This window comes from Quercus robur, chromosome 5, assembly GCF_932294415.1.
Source record: "Quercus robur chromosome 5, dhQueRobu3.1, whole genome shotgun sequence".
Lineage (NCBI taxonomy): Eukaryota > Viridiplantae > Streptophyta > Magnoliopsida > Fagales > Fagaceae > Quercus > Quercus robur.
In genome coordinates, this window is record NC_065538.1 from 84,996,404 (window position 1) to 85,011,942 (window position 15,539).

Here is a 15,539-nt window from a genome sequence, read left to right on the forward strand (position 1 = left end):
GGAATTTAAAACCTGCACCAATCACCATCGTAGCATCCCCATTAATGCTCCCACAAAACCATTCAAGCAATCTCAAGTTCTTCACAAACAAATTGTACTGAAACTCGAATTCCAACACTTGGGAATAAGGTCCCCCGCCCCGCCCCCCCCCCCCCCCCCCCCGCGGCGTTCTTTTCTTTTTTTTATATTGAACTAATTTTTGCATACTTCACCACTTGGGTTGCCAATAGTCAAGAGCTTTCTTGTTGTAATTCATTGGTTAATATTTCTAATGAAAAAATTTAGGTTCAAATCCTCCCACTTTCAATTATCAATATATTCCAAAAGAATTAAAAATTGATGAACTCATAAATTCTGATATTTTTACTAAAAACAAAAACTCATCAGTTAAATTCATGATTTTAGTTTTACGCTAAACTATCGAAATTATAATAATAATAATAATAATAATAGAAATTAGTAGTAGTATTTTTTTTTTTTTAAGAGAAAACTTGAAAGGAAGTTAATTTTTTTTTTTAGAAGAATTTTTCTTTTTTGGAGAAGAATTTTTTAGAAGAAGTTGTAACTTAAACCTTGATTTTAACAAGACACCATAAATTAAAGAGAAGTGCTACGTTTATAACATTTTAACAACTAATCATAGATGGTAAGTTGTTGCTAGTTTTAATATGAATTCACCACTTAAATTACTTTTTTACACCAATAACAATCTAAAACTTAAAATTTGTTATGAAAGTATTGTAAACATACCAATTTTCTAAATTAAATTGAAGCCATGTTTTGCCAACTTAGCTTAAAATCATGAGTTGAAAGTTACAATTTTAAGTAAAATTGTAAATTCCAACCCAACCACAAGTGTGAACTTAGGGCATATTTGGTAGAATGTAATAGGCGCTGTAATGTAATAGTTATTTTTTTTTTTTCCTCGAGAAGCCACACACCATGACAAAATTTTATTAAAAGCTTGGGAAATCAGTAGAAACAAAACGCAAAATATCTGGTGGAACATCCTCCATCCAGACTAATACAGGAAAAGAAAATCTTGCTCTTTGGGCTAAGGCATGAGCCACAGAATTGTCCTGCCTCCTTACATAAGAGAAGGACTTGGTTTGTAATAAACCTGACATAGACCAAATGTCTTTTACAATATGACCAACACTAGGCGATGGAAAAACTTCATTATCAAGAGCCTTAATGATAAATTCCAAATCACCTTCGAACACTGACTGCTTAAATCCTAACTCCAAGGAAAATTGGATTGCCCTCCGCGTTGCCAGCGCCTCCAATATTTCAGCTGAATTGGGCTTTTGTATTCTTTCTGACAACGCTGCCATGACCTGACTTGCCTGATTTCTAACCACCACCCCAATCTCGGCCTGATCAGATTCTAGAAACATCGCCCTGTCGAAATTAGTTTTCCATATCATAGCTTCTGTAGGTGGTTTCCATTTTACATCTCGTGGCCTTGGAGCACAAACGGCCTGACTGTAGTGTTTCTGAAATTCGGTTGGAAGTGAGGCAGTAGAGTCCATGATCTTCCCAAGAGGCAAACACGGTTCATTGCACCTCATTTTGTTTCGCCTGCACTAGATTAACCAAGCAACAAAAGCAAAGAGCTCCAACTGTTCGAGTGCTCCCCAACCAGTGATACCAGGTTCGAGAATGACACCACCATTGGGAAATCTTTCCTCAACCACCCAAACCCCGATTCCCAGACCATAAGAATATTTTTGCAATACCATAGAGCATGCATCGTATTTTCGTGCTCACTTCCAACGAGCTGGCAGGTTGGATCGTCCAGGACCTTTCGCTTGGCTAAGTTGGACCATGTTGGTAGTGCTTCAGAGAAAAAATTTTATTTTATTTGGCACATTCATCTTCCAAAGCCACTTCCAGAAGAGCTTTTTATTTGCCGTATCTAATACCGAAGCCTTCTCCATTTGCTCCCTTTCACACAGCAATTCATATCCAGTTTTAATAGAGTATTCACCATCCCAACTTCTTAGCCAAATCAAACAGTCAGTTTGGTGAGTGACACACAGAAGTATTGCCTTAATTTTCTCTACTTTGAAAGGTAGGAAAAGATGATCAATCCATGCACAGTCCCAAGTCTTGGTATCTTGGTCTATTAAGGAAGATACACGCACATCACTTGGGGTAGCAAGTTGTGGTGAACCGATCCTGGAAGAGAATTTCCTAGGCAGCCACTTGTCCCAATAAACCCGGATTGTTGAGCCATCTCCCACTCTCCACAACATACCATTAGCTATGACTAATCTAGCCTTTAATATACTCTGCCATGCATATGATTCGGAAGACTTTTTGGCATCAAACATCGTTCCAAAAGGAAAGTATTTGGCTTTAAACACCCGATAAAACAGAGAATTTTAATCATGTAATAATCTCCACACCTGTTTTGCAAGCATGGCCTCATTAAATTTGACCAAGTCTTTAAAACCCAAACCTCCAAGCTCCTTTGGCTGACACATGACCTCTCAACTTCTCCAATGAATTTTCCTTTGCTCTCCAAGCTGCCCTCACCAAAATTTTCTTATCAACATCTCAATATCATGGCATAGACCCACCGGAAGTTTAATTATTCTTTAGTTTGGTTATGTTTTTATTACAAGAAATAATCATTTTTTATGAACAGCTATTCTTCAAAATGAAGAATAATTATTTCTCTTTAAAAGGTTGTACTAGTTATTCCTTAGTAAATGCAACAATTTCAAAACTTAATATATTTCCAAATAAGCAAACTTTCCATGTACATCTAATAATAATAAAAATAAAAAAATCATAAAAAATAACACATATCTCTCTTAAATTTAAAAATAACAATTTTTAAGGAAATATAATTGTATGAGTAAGAAATTTCCTAAAATAAATGTTAAGTATTATTCTAATGTTATAACTCACAATCAAACTAATGAATATGTTTAGTTATTACATTTCAACACTTTTATTTTTAGTAATAAAGATTACAATTCTTGCAGTAATCTTCATTCAATGTATCAAACATACCTTTAGATATCATCATATCATGAGTTGGTAAATGGTAATCAAAATTTCAAAATCCCTTAATCTGTCATTATAATAAAAAAAGACTTTTACTTATACAAATACCATTTATTTGATTAGTTGGAATAGAACGCTATAATTAAAATCGGAATCATGTGCAAGATTGGTGGAAGATTTTTATGGATTGAAAAAAAAATGAATAATTAATTAAAGCCAATTCGCCAATGGGTAAACAGTAAACGGCCTTGATTAGTCAATTGATAATGGTGGCCCATTCTCCTTTATAATTTTTGTTTGATCCAAAATCCAACATGTGTCTGTGGGAAAACAACAAGAATAGTTTCAGACATATCATCCATCTCAGTCCCTCTCACATGGTATATATATTAATTAAATTTGTTCGATATTGTTTGCTTATATTGTAATTTTCAAAATAGTCCTGAATTCTTTTTTGTTGGTAATAATTTATTATGCAGCACATAGTCAAAATAGTCCTGAAAATTGTTGAAAAATCTTGAATTTCATGTATGTTAGGTACGAGAAATTATAAGGTCCTCATGGTGGACAAGTGACATGGTCCACCATTCTATTAAAAGACTCTTATTTGTTTAAAATTGCTGAGTTAGGAATTTTTTAAAAACAGAAACTGATTACTGACTCAATAATTTTAAATAAATGTGAGTTTTTTAGTGGAATGGTAGATAAATGACGTGGTTTACCAGAGGATTGTATAATTTCTCGCTAAGTACGAGCTTGTTTTCATCAGATTATCCCTATTATTTTTGTGCCTTAATGTAAAAATATAGTCTCCACATTTAAAAAATGTAATGCCATAAATGTTTTACATTGCATTTTATGATGAAAATTAACTGATTTGTAAAATCGATGAATTTTATACTTGTAACTCCAATTCGCTCCTTTTTTTTATTTTTCTTTTAAAATTTGGGATATTAATTGTGGAGCTATAATGGATTCAAACATTGTCTTACTTTAATGAAAGATTTATGACTTTTTCAAATAATTAATGATTCATATCTTTTTGACATTAATGTAATGAGATTTTAAAATAATATACACCATTAAGTCAAATACATTTAATTCGAACACCAAATGTATTTGTACTAGGGAAATAAATTTATCATTTTTATGCTAATTAATTAATTAACAAGGAGAACTGCCTTTAATCCACTAGTCATATTCTTAATTACCTAATTAACAAAAAAAAATTAATACATTTTTTTGTATGACGTTAATGTAAGTTTAAAACTTAAAATGATTCAAATCCATTTAAGTCTTTTATTTCTTAAGAATCAAAACCAAGTAAGTCAAACACGAAACATGTCTAACTACAAAGAAAAGTAGACTTGAAGTTGACCTTATAGCAAACTAGGTAAGTACTTAAGTAGGATATACAAGTAATTAGAATAATCTTCTTCTTTTTTCTGAGAAAAATAATTAGAATAATCAATATATAGAATTAGAAAAATAAATTTAAAGTGGCACCCATAATTTAAAATATTAAGAAGATATTGCTTTTATCTAAAAAATACTATTGTAATTTAGTGCAACCATTTGGTACAATCACAACTTCTAAAAAATTGTTATAATTTGGTAACTTCTTGTTTTTATCTAAAAAAATTGTTGTAATTTGGTAACTTGTTGTTTTATCTAAAAAAATTGTTGTAATTTAGTACAACAGCAAAATGACTTCTAGGTCAGCTTGGCCTTGGCTGCATGTGCCTACCCTAGGCTATCATGGCTAAGGCAGTATGCACACGGGCAAGCTAGGACTTTAGACGCATGTCCACTTTGGGCAGCCATGGCCTTGGTAGCATCTAGGTTAGGTTGCCATGGGTATGTAGCATGCCCAAAAGAGGTCATTCAACGACTCAATTGTAAGAATAAAAAAATAAAATAAAAGGTAGAATGAAAAAAATGATAAATATTTTTTTATATCAAAAATAGAAATTTTACTCTATCATAAGGCAGTATGCACACAAGCAAGCTATGACTTTAGTTGCACGCCCATGCTGGGCAGCCATGAGCATGCAGGATGCCCAAAAGAGGTTATTCAATGACTCAATTTTAAGAATAAAAAATAAAATAAAATAAAATAAAAGGTAGAATGAAAAAATAATAAATATATTTTTTATATCAAAAATAGAAATTTTACACTATCATAATCTAAATGTATATTAGTGTGAAACTCCTTCTTAGCGATTTGAACATTAGTCTCCATCTTACAAAAATTTGTACAAAAGGGTGCGATGGTAATACGCGAAGCCAAGGGTGGCTTGGGGGGAGGGGGGTGGGGCATGGCCACCCTTGGCTTTTTAAATTTTTAGTTATACCCTTGATTATAATAGTAAAAAAATTAATTTTCATGTAAAAATTTCCTTAATGGCCCCCTGAAATTTTAGAAATTTAACCTCTCAAAATCTAAAATCTTCACCCATACTTTTATAAATTTATAATAGCTCCTAAAATTTTGAATTAGTCGAGAAAAGTTAAATTGTTACCCAAAAAAAAAAAAACCCCATTAAAATAGAACCCAAATATTTTATTTCTTTTTAAATTAGCTATATACATAAAAATCATTAACAATTTATGCCTATTTTAAATGAAAAAATTTTCTAGCTTCAAAAACTATTGCTCAATTTTGTTTTTCAAATGCTAAAAATGTAGATATTAAACCCAAAGAAAGTTTAATGTTTGACTCTATTCTAAAATATATAGTTTAGATCCAATAATAAATGATTTTTAATACAATAGAAGTACGCAAAATATAACTTTTTTGAACTAAACTTAAATTATGAAATAAAACATTTTTAGTCATATATATATATATTTACTTATGGCCACTAGCAATGGTAGAATAATAGTATTTGAATTGCTTGTCTCTTACTTGTTGTAGGGATTGAATTTAAAAAGAGAAAATAAAGGAAGAAAGAAAAAAAAAAGTATTAAAACAAAAACAACAAAAATACATAATAAGAAAGAAAAAGAAGAAGTATTAAAACAAAAACAACAAAAATACATAATAAGAAAGAAAAAGAAAAAGAATATAGTTTTATTTTTTTATTTTATAAATGTAAAAAAGAATATAGTTACCGGTTAGGCAGGCCGTCATTTTCTGAGGAAAGTGTCGGTGGTGTTAAATAACAATAAGAAAATTTGGTTATCATCACATTCAGTATCTTCTCTGTCTCTGCGCAACGTGTGCCTTTTTGTAACTTCTCACAAAATTTTGTAGCCTTCAAAGACACACAAACACAAATCACTCATTCTCACACCCACACACTCTCTCTCTCTCTCATCTTTCTTTCCTTCTTTAGTACCAACAAACAAATATCCTAAGACCCTTAACCTTCACTTCAAGTTTAACCACTCCTACAGTGAGAGAGAGAGACAGAGAAAATGGGTGTGGACTTGAGGCAAGTAGTTGCAGGGATACTGACAATAACCATGTTTGTGATGCTTGGGAACATGATCAAGCGTGACCATTTTGATTCTGTTGAAGTAAGCTACTTCTTCAACCACCATTCTTTTCTCTTTCACTCACAAACACACACTGTTTCTTTTGTTGACTCTTTCTCATTCTGTGTCTGTGAGTCTTGTCTGAAACCCCTATTGTGTTTTTTTTTTTCATTATATGCTTTCAATTTATCTGGATCTGTTTCTCATTGCACTTCAAAGTTTGTTACTTTATTTATTTATTTATTTTTTATGGGATTTGTTTGCAATTGAGATTGAGATCACGACAAAAGTGCAAAAGTAACAAAACCCATTTTTTATTATGTTGTTTCCTTTGGAATCAGTTCATTTTTTATGTGGAAATTGACAGAGTTATTTGCTTAACCTCTGTTTGTTTGATGAGAAAATAGAGTAGAATTCAAAGAGCGAGAGAGAGAGAGAGAATCATTTTAGATTTTCAGATGTATAGACTCTGGTCAACTTAGTCAATTCTTGAGTAAATTGTTGTTTTCTTAAAATTTAAAGAAGTTTAATCTCTCCTCGTTTTTGTTAAATTTACTTATAGCAACAAGAGCAATTAAAGTAAATTTGATCTTTTACCTTTTTTTATTTTTTTTATTTTTTATTTTTTATTTTTAACTTTATTAATATTCATAATTGCTGCTGCAATGAGATGCTGATTCTAGTTGAATTTATTAAAAAAATGAGATTAAATTTTCACTCTTTTCTTGCAAAGAATGACCCTTCTTGATTTTTTGAAGGAAAAGCTTCCAGGTGCAGGAGGCAATGTTAATTTAGATGGTTCTGAGCTTGAAGAGCAGGGTCTTATTTCTCATTCAAAAAAGAGTGGGGGTCTTTCGATGGAGGATGGCCATTATCTAAAACCATGTTGGGATAAGCCAAATTTGGGTAAATTTAATTTTAGTACTTAGAAAATGACCAAGATTTTCACATCTTTAATTTAGACCTACTTAGATATGTGTAATCTGTGTCTAATATATTTTTATTTGTTGCTTGGTTTGCAGACGATGTAGAGTCAACAGAAGGGTTTGTGACTTTCTCATTAACTAATGGCCCTGAATACCATGTCTCGCAGGTATACCAGTTAACGATTCCGATAAGTTGACTTAGTTCTTATGGTTTAGCATTAGATGTATCATTTGGCTGAGTTGGTTGTCTGACCAATAGCCAAAGATAATAATGCTGTTTGTACAGATGCTGCCTTTTATTTTTATTAGAAAACTGTAAACCAATGGAAGACATAGGAATATTCATTTAGCATATCTAATAAGTGGCAAAGTTATTTTTTGCAATAGTTAATAGTATAATTATATAAATGTCAGTATTTGTGCTACCCCCATTACCTCTATGTTTGTGAAGTACCTACTAACATGGGAAAAGAGGAGTTTTAATGAGGTTATCTTGTGGGCTGACACAAATTCAGGAAGACAAAAGACCCATTCTTTATTTTTCCCTGCACCATTCTTTTTCTGTCATAGTTCTATGATTTTCCAACTAGTCAAATTCTCAATCCAAAGCGTTTTCGTAGGGATCTTAAAATGTGTTTTCATGATTTCTGAAAGTCAACTTAAATTTCAATAATATCAAAATACTTTCTTAGTTTGAGTTCTAGGTGGTTGCTGTTCACCACTTATCTGAATATGTGATTCAAACCATCCAAAAAAATATATCTTTGAGGGTCAATTATTAAAAGTTTCTAAGTCCCCAATTGAATAAAGCTTTAATTATGATGGCAGTTCTGAATTTAACCACAGAAACTGGTGGATAAAGGTTTAATTGTGATGGCAGTTCTAGGTGTTTGGTGTTCGCATCACTTGTCTGAATATGAGATTCAAACCCTTCAAAAAATATTTCTTTTAAGGGTCAAATATTTAACATTTTCAATTTCCCAATTGAATAAAGGTTTAATTGTGATGGAAGTTCTGAATTTAACCACAGAAACTGGTGGATCAAAGTCCAAAGAAAAGGACCCATTTTGCAAACCGTTTTAGGGATTCCTGTAGTGGACTTACATTTCATAGGTGTTGCCTTTTTTTGTGTTCTTCTGAGTTGGAATGGATGCTACTATGTTGACTATCTCATTTACATGTGTATGTAATTGATTGTAATCTGTCTTTGGTGCTTCTCTCTCTTTTCTTTGTACTAAATAGTTTAGTAAGAAAATCGATTCTCTTCCACACTATTTAAAGCATGCTTTGGATGCTACTAATCCAGGGTTCTTCCTATCTTCAAGTATATAGAAATGCTTTTATTACTCTTGTTTTATCACCTTTTCACTCAATGAGGGTCTGCTGAAAATTCAGACTTGCCCCTATTATCACTTTTACAGATATTGCATATCAATCTCTCATCTTTCCAACAGGAAATTGATGAGGATCCTGTTATTATATTTAGAGTTGATGAGGACTCACCTCTATTCTTCTGAAGTAACATAGTTATTTGCATGATCATCCCAATCAATTATCTCTGCTATAGAAAAATTTTCCCTCTATATCCGTATTTTTCATGCTCTATATTTGCGTTCTCTAATCTTGAGATGAGTTAAACTCCTGAAAATCCTCACAGTTTAAAAATCTTTTCACCCTTTCCTTTATTCCCTCATTCCTTCTTAACTGTTCCCTGGTATTTGCGTTCCTTAGATTGCTGATGCAGTTGTTGTGGCAAGATATCTTGGAGCAACTCTTGTACTTCCTGACATTAGAGGAACCAATCCAGGTGATGAGAGGTTAGTGCTGACAATTACCCTCAAAAACCTTGTTTTCCTATTGATTCTTATACATATGTAAAAATGGAGTATAATTCCGTGATTTCAATTTTGTTTTCCTTGTTCTTGTTGTTAGTGTTAAATCAATGATATAAATGAGATACTTAAAAAAAATTTATGAACTTTGAGAGAAGCTTTTCAATATTGAGTTCCTTTTGATTATCTTTGTCTTTGTTAGGTAAAGGCCTGGCACATATGGATTTATGCTGTAAATAAATTATACAATGTAACTGTTTGAGCCCTTTGACAGCCCATGTTTTGTAGGTGGTGATAGATTGCTATTTTGATTTTATTCTCCAGTTTCATGTTGTAGTTCTTTATGGGGTTTATTCCTATTTGGTTTGTGGTGTCGTCTGTAAGTTGATTCAGGGCAGATAACCACAATGCTAGAGCATGATGGTGAAATGGGAAGACTGTCAGGAACAAAGACTTTCAAACTTAGCAGACTTGCTCCCATCTGAGAGAGAGCCTGAACTGTGCATAAACCTAACATATTGAATATCATTAGGCTAGTCTTATTTCAGGATGGGTGGCATTAGGGCAGATTTAGCTGAACTCAAGTTCGATGCTGAGAACTTGCCCAAGCTTGGATTGCCCTCAGCTCTCACATATGGATGAACTTTGTGTTAATGTCTGTCCAATTTACTGTTCCAACTAAGCCCCAAGTGTCCGTTTGGGAATAACTTATCTAGTTTTTTGTTGAAAATACTGTAGATAAAAGATAAATATTGAATAAAATAAGTAGGTGACTCACATGGGACCCACAAATAGTAGGAAAAATAAGCAATAAGCTGGCTTATAAGTGCATCCCAAATGGGCACCAAGTTTCTCCAAAGCAATATCTTTGTCGGTATAGTTCCTAGTTACCTTACCTATGAATTGGGACCTGAGGAAAATTATTTTGGATTTTATTGTTTTTTGAAACCAGGTTATTTAGTTAGGCTGGATGTTGTGTACTTGTACCATCTTTCTCTTTTTTATTGGTATGCATTTCAAAAATAAGTTTCTGTGGGTAACTTACTAAGTTTTATCTTCCAGGAACTTTGGAGATATTTATGATGTTGAGAATTTTGTAAAAAGCTTGGATGGGGTGGTTAAAGTGGCAAAAGATCAGCCTTCTGAAATATCAACAAGAAATATTGCTGTTGTCAAAGTTCCTAATCGGGTGACAGAAAACTACATTGTAGAACATGTTGAACCTGTTTATAAGCAAAAGGGCAACATACGGCTTGTTACATACTTCCCTTCAGTGAATATGAGAAAATCAGTAAAAACAAGTTCTACTTCTTCTGTTGCATGCTTGGCAATGTTTGGAAGTTTGCAGTTACAACCAGAGATTCAAGAGGTTGTTGACTCAATGGTTGAGCGTCTAAGAACTCTGAGCCGAAAGTCAGATGGCCAATTTATAGCTGTGGATTTGAGGGTTGATATGTTAGAGAAGAAGGGTTGCCATGAAAATGGTGATACTGGAAGAAAAACTTGTTATAGTGCACAAGAGCTTGCTGAATTTTTGAAGAAGACCGGGTTTGACAAGGATACCCCAGTCTATTTAACTGAATCAAGGTGGCAAAGCAGCCTTGATGCTCTAAAGGATCTCTTCCCTAAAACGTATACAAAGGTGAGGGATCTCTTGTTTTCTTACTCAATCTTCTGCTTGTTTATTCACTTCAATTTTGTTCAACTGCTTATGCCTAATCATTGTGTTTAATACACTCAAATGCCCTTCTGCTTCCAAGTAGATACCAATATCATTAACATCATAATCATTAATTTGACATGAGGTCTCACATTTTTTCTTGTATGGAATATTGCAGGAAAGCATAATGCCTGCAGATAAAAAGGCAACATTCTTGGATTCCGAAGGTTCTGAATATGAAAAGGTTATTGACTTCCATGTATGTTCTCAGAGTGATGTTTTTGTACCAGCCATCTCTGGCCTGTTCTATTCCAATGTGGTCGGTAAGAGAATTGCTGCCGGTAGGATTCAAACACTTGTTCCAGCCAATATTAGAGGGTCTTCTGCTTCCGCCTCGGATTTCATCACTCCTTATGTGACTAAGAAGAATCACTTGGCTTATTCATGTTTTTGCTAGTCACAACGCTAAGAAACCCGAAGAAAGTGCAGGACAGGTGCATTGAATCCTTCAAAGAAGGTATTACCATTACCTTAATCAAGTTTTTCAAGTAAGCAGACAGGACAGATCAATCATGTTATTTATACGTGACTTGGGTTTGAAGTACCCTAATTTTTATTTATTTTTTCCTGTTAAGGTCATTTCTTAAAATGTCTTCATTTATTTTTCTTTTTGATAGATAGAAGTTTTCAAGATATGTTGTTTGATATGATATGTTCACAAGACTTAACACTATTTATGTTCTTTGTAAAATTGGTGTAAGTTTCTTTTGTACTTGGTTGAACGAAAGGATTGTTTGTAGTCATTTGAGATGCTGTATTGGTGCACCTATCTTGTCTGTAAGTAGTAGTTCTGTTATTAAAACATGGATAAAACGTAAGTACAGTTCCTTAAGTATAATACATTAGGTTCAAGCACATTACAAAGCTACATTGAAGTTAATTATTCTTGGAAAATATAAAATGTTTATGCTTTATTGGTCAATGCAAAAATGTGTTTGAATTAACTAGACAATCTAATGTGTTGCACCAAGGAACTGTGGCTAACTTCTACTAATATATTTGATTGTATGGACAATAATTTGTAAGAAATCTGGGAAAAATGGTTTGCCAAAAGAATGCTACAAGTCTCTTAACTTTGACCTTTTGTTAGGGAGGATCTTGTTGGGTTTTCTCCATTGTTGAAACTCATCCGGATGCGTAACAAGATGCTCCCTCCTTGCGCGAATTCTAGAAGGCGTTTTAGTTTAGAAAGCTTTTTAAAGAACATACAACAACAGCAATCAGGCTTTAATACTTAAGGTTGGTTATTGATCCTTAATAGGCTATTTAGGTTGGCTACATGTTTTTTATTCTTTTCTAAAGAAAATATGGTTATAAAAAAAATGTGAAGATTTTGAGGAAGTAAACGTATAGAAAAAAGGGCAAATTACAATTACAACTTATCTATCTGTAATTTGGTCGAAATTTAATTCACTTACATGTGGTTTGAAATTAGACACTTTACCCACCTAATGTTAACTTACTTAGAACTCCGTAACATACCTATATTTAAAACATGGCTAAATATGTAATTTTGCTGAACTTTTATATTTCTCTTCTCAAAAAACGCAAAAAACATAAAAATAAAAGATAAAAAATGATCTAACAAAACACTTTTATTATGAGACAAAAAAACATAAAAATACAAGATAAAAAAGGATCTAACAGAACACTTTTATTATGGGATTTCAAACCTACAATTTAAATTTTGGTCAAATCTCAGATGGTTAAAGTGTCAAATTTCAAACCACAGGTAGGCAGTTTATAATTTCAGCCAAACTACAAGTGGGTAAGTTGTAATTTGCCAAAAAAAAAAAAAAAAAATCAAAGAAAAACACTTTTTTCAAAGTCAAAATAAAATTGGATAACATGATCAAGTTTATTTTATTTTATTATTATATTGGAAAAATTCTTAAGTACTTTTGAAGTATTTTTAGCCTAATGAGTAATGACTTGGCAATTTTGACCTACTCTTAGAAAATGAAAAAATTACCCTTAAATGAAATGTACGGCCCCGTGATATCCGGACACATTTGGGCTTTGGGCTTCATTCTGACAACATGGCCCGTATTGCCCTTAGGCCCAAGCCTCAAGTCACCTAACGGAAGGGAATCTTCTTATCATACCGCAAGCTTTTTTTTTTTTAATAATTAAAAAAAAAAGACGATTTTATTTCAAACCTTACATAAATTAATGGGTGTTAGGACATATGTGATTCACTTGTTAGGAACATATGTCATTATTTTATGTAATTGGCTAATCCTTTGACAAAACGCACTTTACTTGTATTTGGGTAGATTTAGGATGTGTTTAATACTTTAAGAAACATTGTTTCAAGTTCAAGTGTTAAAACCATGCAAGTCTATCCAAGAATCAAGTGAGAAAGTGCTAAATTTTAAAGCTCGATAGCTGCTCAACACCTCTCGATAGCTAGGCTATCTGTCGAGCTATTCAAGTGATTTTTATCGCAATCTCGACACCTCTCGATAGCTAGGTCGATCGATCAAGCAAATTTCTGTCCCCTCGACACCTGCTTAACACCTCCTCGATCGGTCGAGAATTACGAAATTAAAATTTCCAGATTTGATTTTCAGCTAAGCCCATTGAACAAAAGGACCTTCATCAATTCGTACCATGCTACACCTCCAGGATCCCATCCGGTGATCTGCTTCCCTAACAAGAAAGTGATTACTCGGTTGTATTGTCTCTCGGTTGCTTGGGAGTGTCAGGATTATCTCTACCAAGCATACCTCCTAAAGTGGGAACCATTTCCAAAGCCACTCCCACCTAAACACCCACCTACGATCAACAATATTGGACCTCTTATTGCACTAACTCTAAAAGCAACCATAATCTCTCCACTAACGCTTGGCTATATATATGAGAAGCTAAAGGAAGAGAGGGGGTTTTTTTTGGGTTGAAAGGTTTTGAGGGGAGCTTAGAACTGAAAGCAATATAGAGTTACACGAGTGTAGGGAAAAGAATACAAAAGTTGGAGAGTTGCTGCTGGGCCTCTAAGCAAGAATCACCCAGGGTAGGAAATCCAAAGCCCACATCATAAATAGATTGTGAGCCCAAAGTAAAGTCAGCCCGTTAGTCTCATCTTGGGTGCGCACAATTGGCGTCATTTGTGAGAATCTCCTACAAAGCTGTAGTTCGACTGAGACCCATGTCCGGGAAAATGTCTGATAAATGTTCAGGGAGCCATGCCAAAAGTGACTCGGTGGGATCTTCTTGGGGGTTAACTTGGCGAGAGAGGAGACTTAAAAGCATGAGGACAGGGAGCGTGAGTGAGAAGAGGAACAGTCTGGCCTCAGAGAGGTGTCATATCAAACGTATCGAACAATATCAGGTGCTTCTGGGCACAGGCAATTTGATGAGAGAGATGAGGAGTTGAAATGGTTACGCAGACTGGTGAGAGATTTGGAGTTGGAGGCGAGAGGCGAGCACCAGAGAAGGGACCGAGATGAACGAGAAAGGAGAGCTGGTGGTGGGGGAAACCGGTGCAGGGCGGAGTCCAATCAGTCCGGTTCCTGTCAATGCCGGGATCATTCCCACTCCTAGGAGTCACGTCGATATAGGGACCATTCCCATTCCCGAGAGTCGCGTCGAAACTTGGATCGTTCCCGTTCACACAAGTATGCCGACCGGGGTTCAGACTCCCTAGAGGGGCGACGGCCCCACAATGCCGCTATGGATGCTATGAGCTGCGCCTTGTGCAGAGCCGCTCGATTTCCATTCTCAGACGACATTGAACGGGCCCCAATGCTAAGCAAATTCATGCAGCCACCATTTAACTCCTATGACAGGAAAACGGATCCGGTAGAGCACGTTAGTCATTATATCTACATGATGTCTCTACATACACGCAATGACGCGCTGATGTGTAAGGTATTTCCCTCAAGTCTCGGCCCTACGACATTGAGATGGTTTAATGGGTTACGAAAAGGCTCCATTCACGGCTTTATTGAGCTAATTCAGGAATTTGTTGCCCGGTTTGTAACGTGCAGCCGGGTGCCACAACCGATGCTCGCACTATTGTCTATGAAGATGAGGGTCGGCGAAACCCTTCGTGGTTATGCTAGTTGGTATTGGGAGCTTTACAATGAAATTGGTGGGGCCAACAAAAAGATTGCAACAAGCACTTTTAGGATGGGGCTACTCGAGGACTCTAAACTACAGGAATCATTAACGAAGAGGCCTCTCAAGGATATGAGGCAACTCATGAGGCGTATTGAGGAGTATAAACGCCTCGAGGATGATCGGCTGCAAAATAACGGCAAGACCCTACTATTAAATCGTCCTCGGTAAGGCATTATTCTGCCAAGACCCCCGAAGGATTTGAGAATGCAGGATCCAGAGGCGCAATTAGGGGAAGTGAACATGGCATTCAAGGAGCCAGTGCAAAAGATTGTAGACCGGATTAAGAACGAACCGTTCTTCAGATGGCCAAACAAGATTGGGGGAGACCCATCTCGGAGGAATCAAAACTTGTACTGCCCCTATCACAGAGATTAGGGGCATACAACTGAGCAGTGTCGAGTGTTGAAAGATCATTTAGGGCAGCTGGTGAAGGCAAGGTAC

The 15,539-nt window shown here is 34.7% G+C and overlaps 3 protein-coding genes across 4 annotated transcripts; 2 read left to right on the plus strand and 1 right to left on the minus strand.

Moving 5' to 3' along the window:
* Positions 1–956: 956 nt before the first annotated feature.
* Positions 957–1,571, minus strand: LOC126728871 (uncharacterized). Its single transcript, XM_050434626.1, has one exon. It carries the CDS (start codon positions 1,569–1,571, stop codon positions 957–959), a length of 615 nt encoding a protein of 204 aa, XP_050290583.1.
* Positions 1,572–6,225: 4,654 nt separating this feature from the next.
* LOC126727507 (protein MANNAN SYNTHESIS-RELATED 1-like) lies at positions 6,226–11,743 on the plus strand. 2 transcript variants are annotated; one of them, XM_050433187.1, is made up of 6 exons: positions 6,226–6,540; positions 7,263–7,404; positions 7,521–7,591; positions 9,156–9,241; positions 10,319–10,898; positions 11,095–11,743. In XM_050433187.1, the coding sequence occupies exons 1-6, from the start codon at positions 6,439–6,441 to the stop codon at positions 11,371–11,373; spliced, it is 1,260 nt and encodes a 419-aa protein (XP_050289144.1). In that variant the 5' UTR covers positions 6,226–6,438; the 3' UTR covers positions 11,374–11,743. The 2 variants fall into 2 exon arrangements, with proteins under 2 accessions (XP_050289144.1, XP_050289143.1); XM_050433186.1 differs by having other exon boundaries at positions 6,228–6,540; positions 7,257–7,404.
* A 2,905-nt stretch (positions 11,744–14,648) lies between these two features.
* On the plus strand, positions 14,649–15,266 carry LOC126728872 (uncharacterized). The gene has a single exon (XM_050434627.1). It carries the CDS (start codon positions 14,649–14,651, stop codon positions 15,264–15,266), a length of 618 nt encoding a protein of 205 aa, XP_050290584.1.
* Positions 15,267–15,539: the final 273 nt, after the last annotated feature.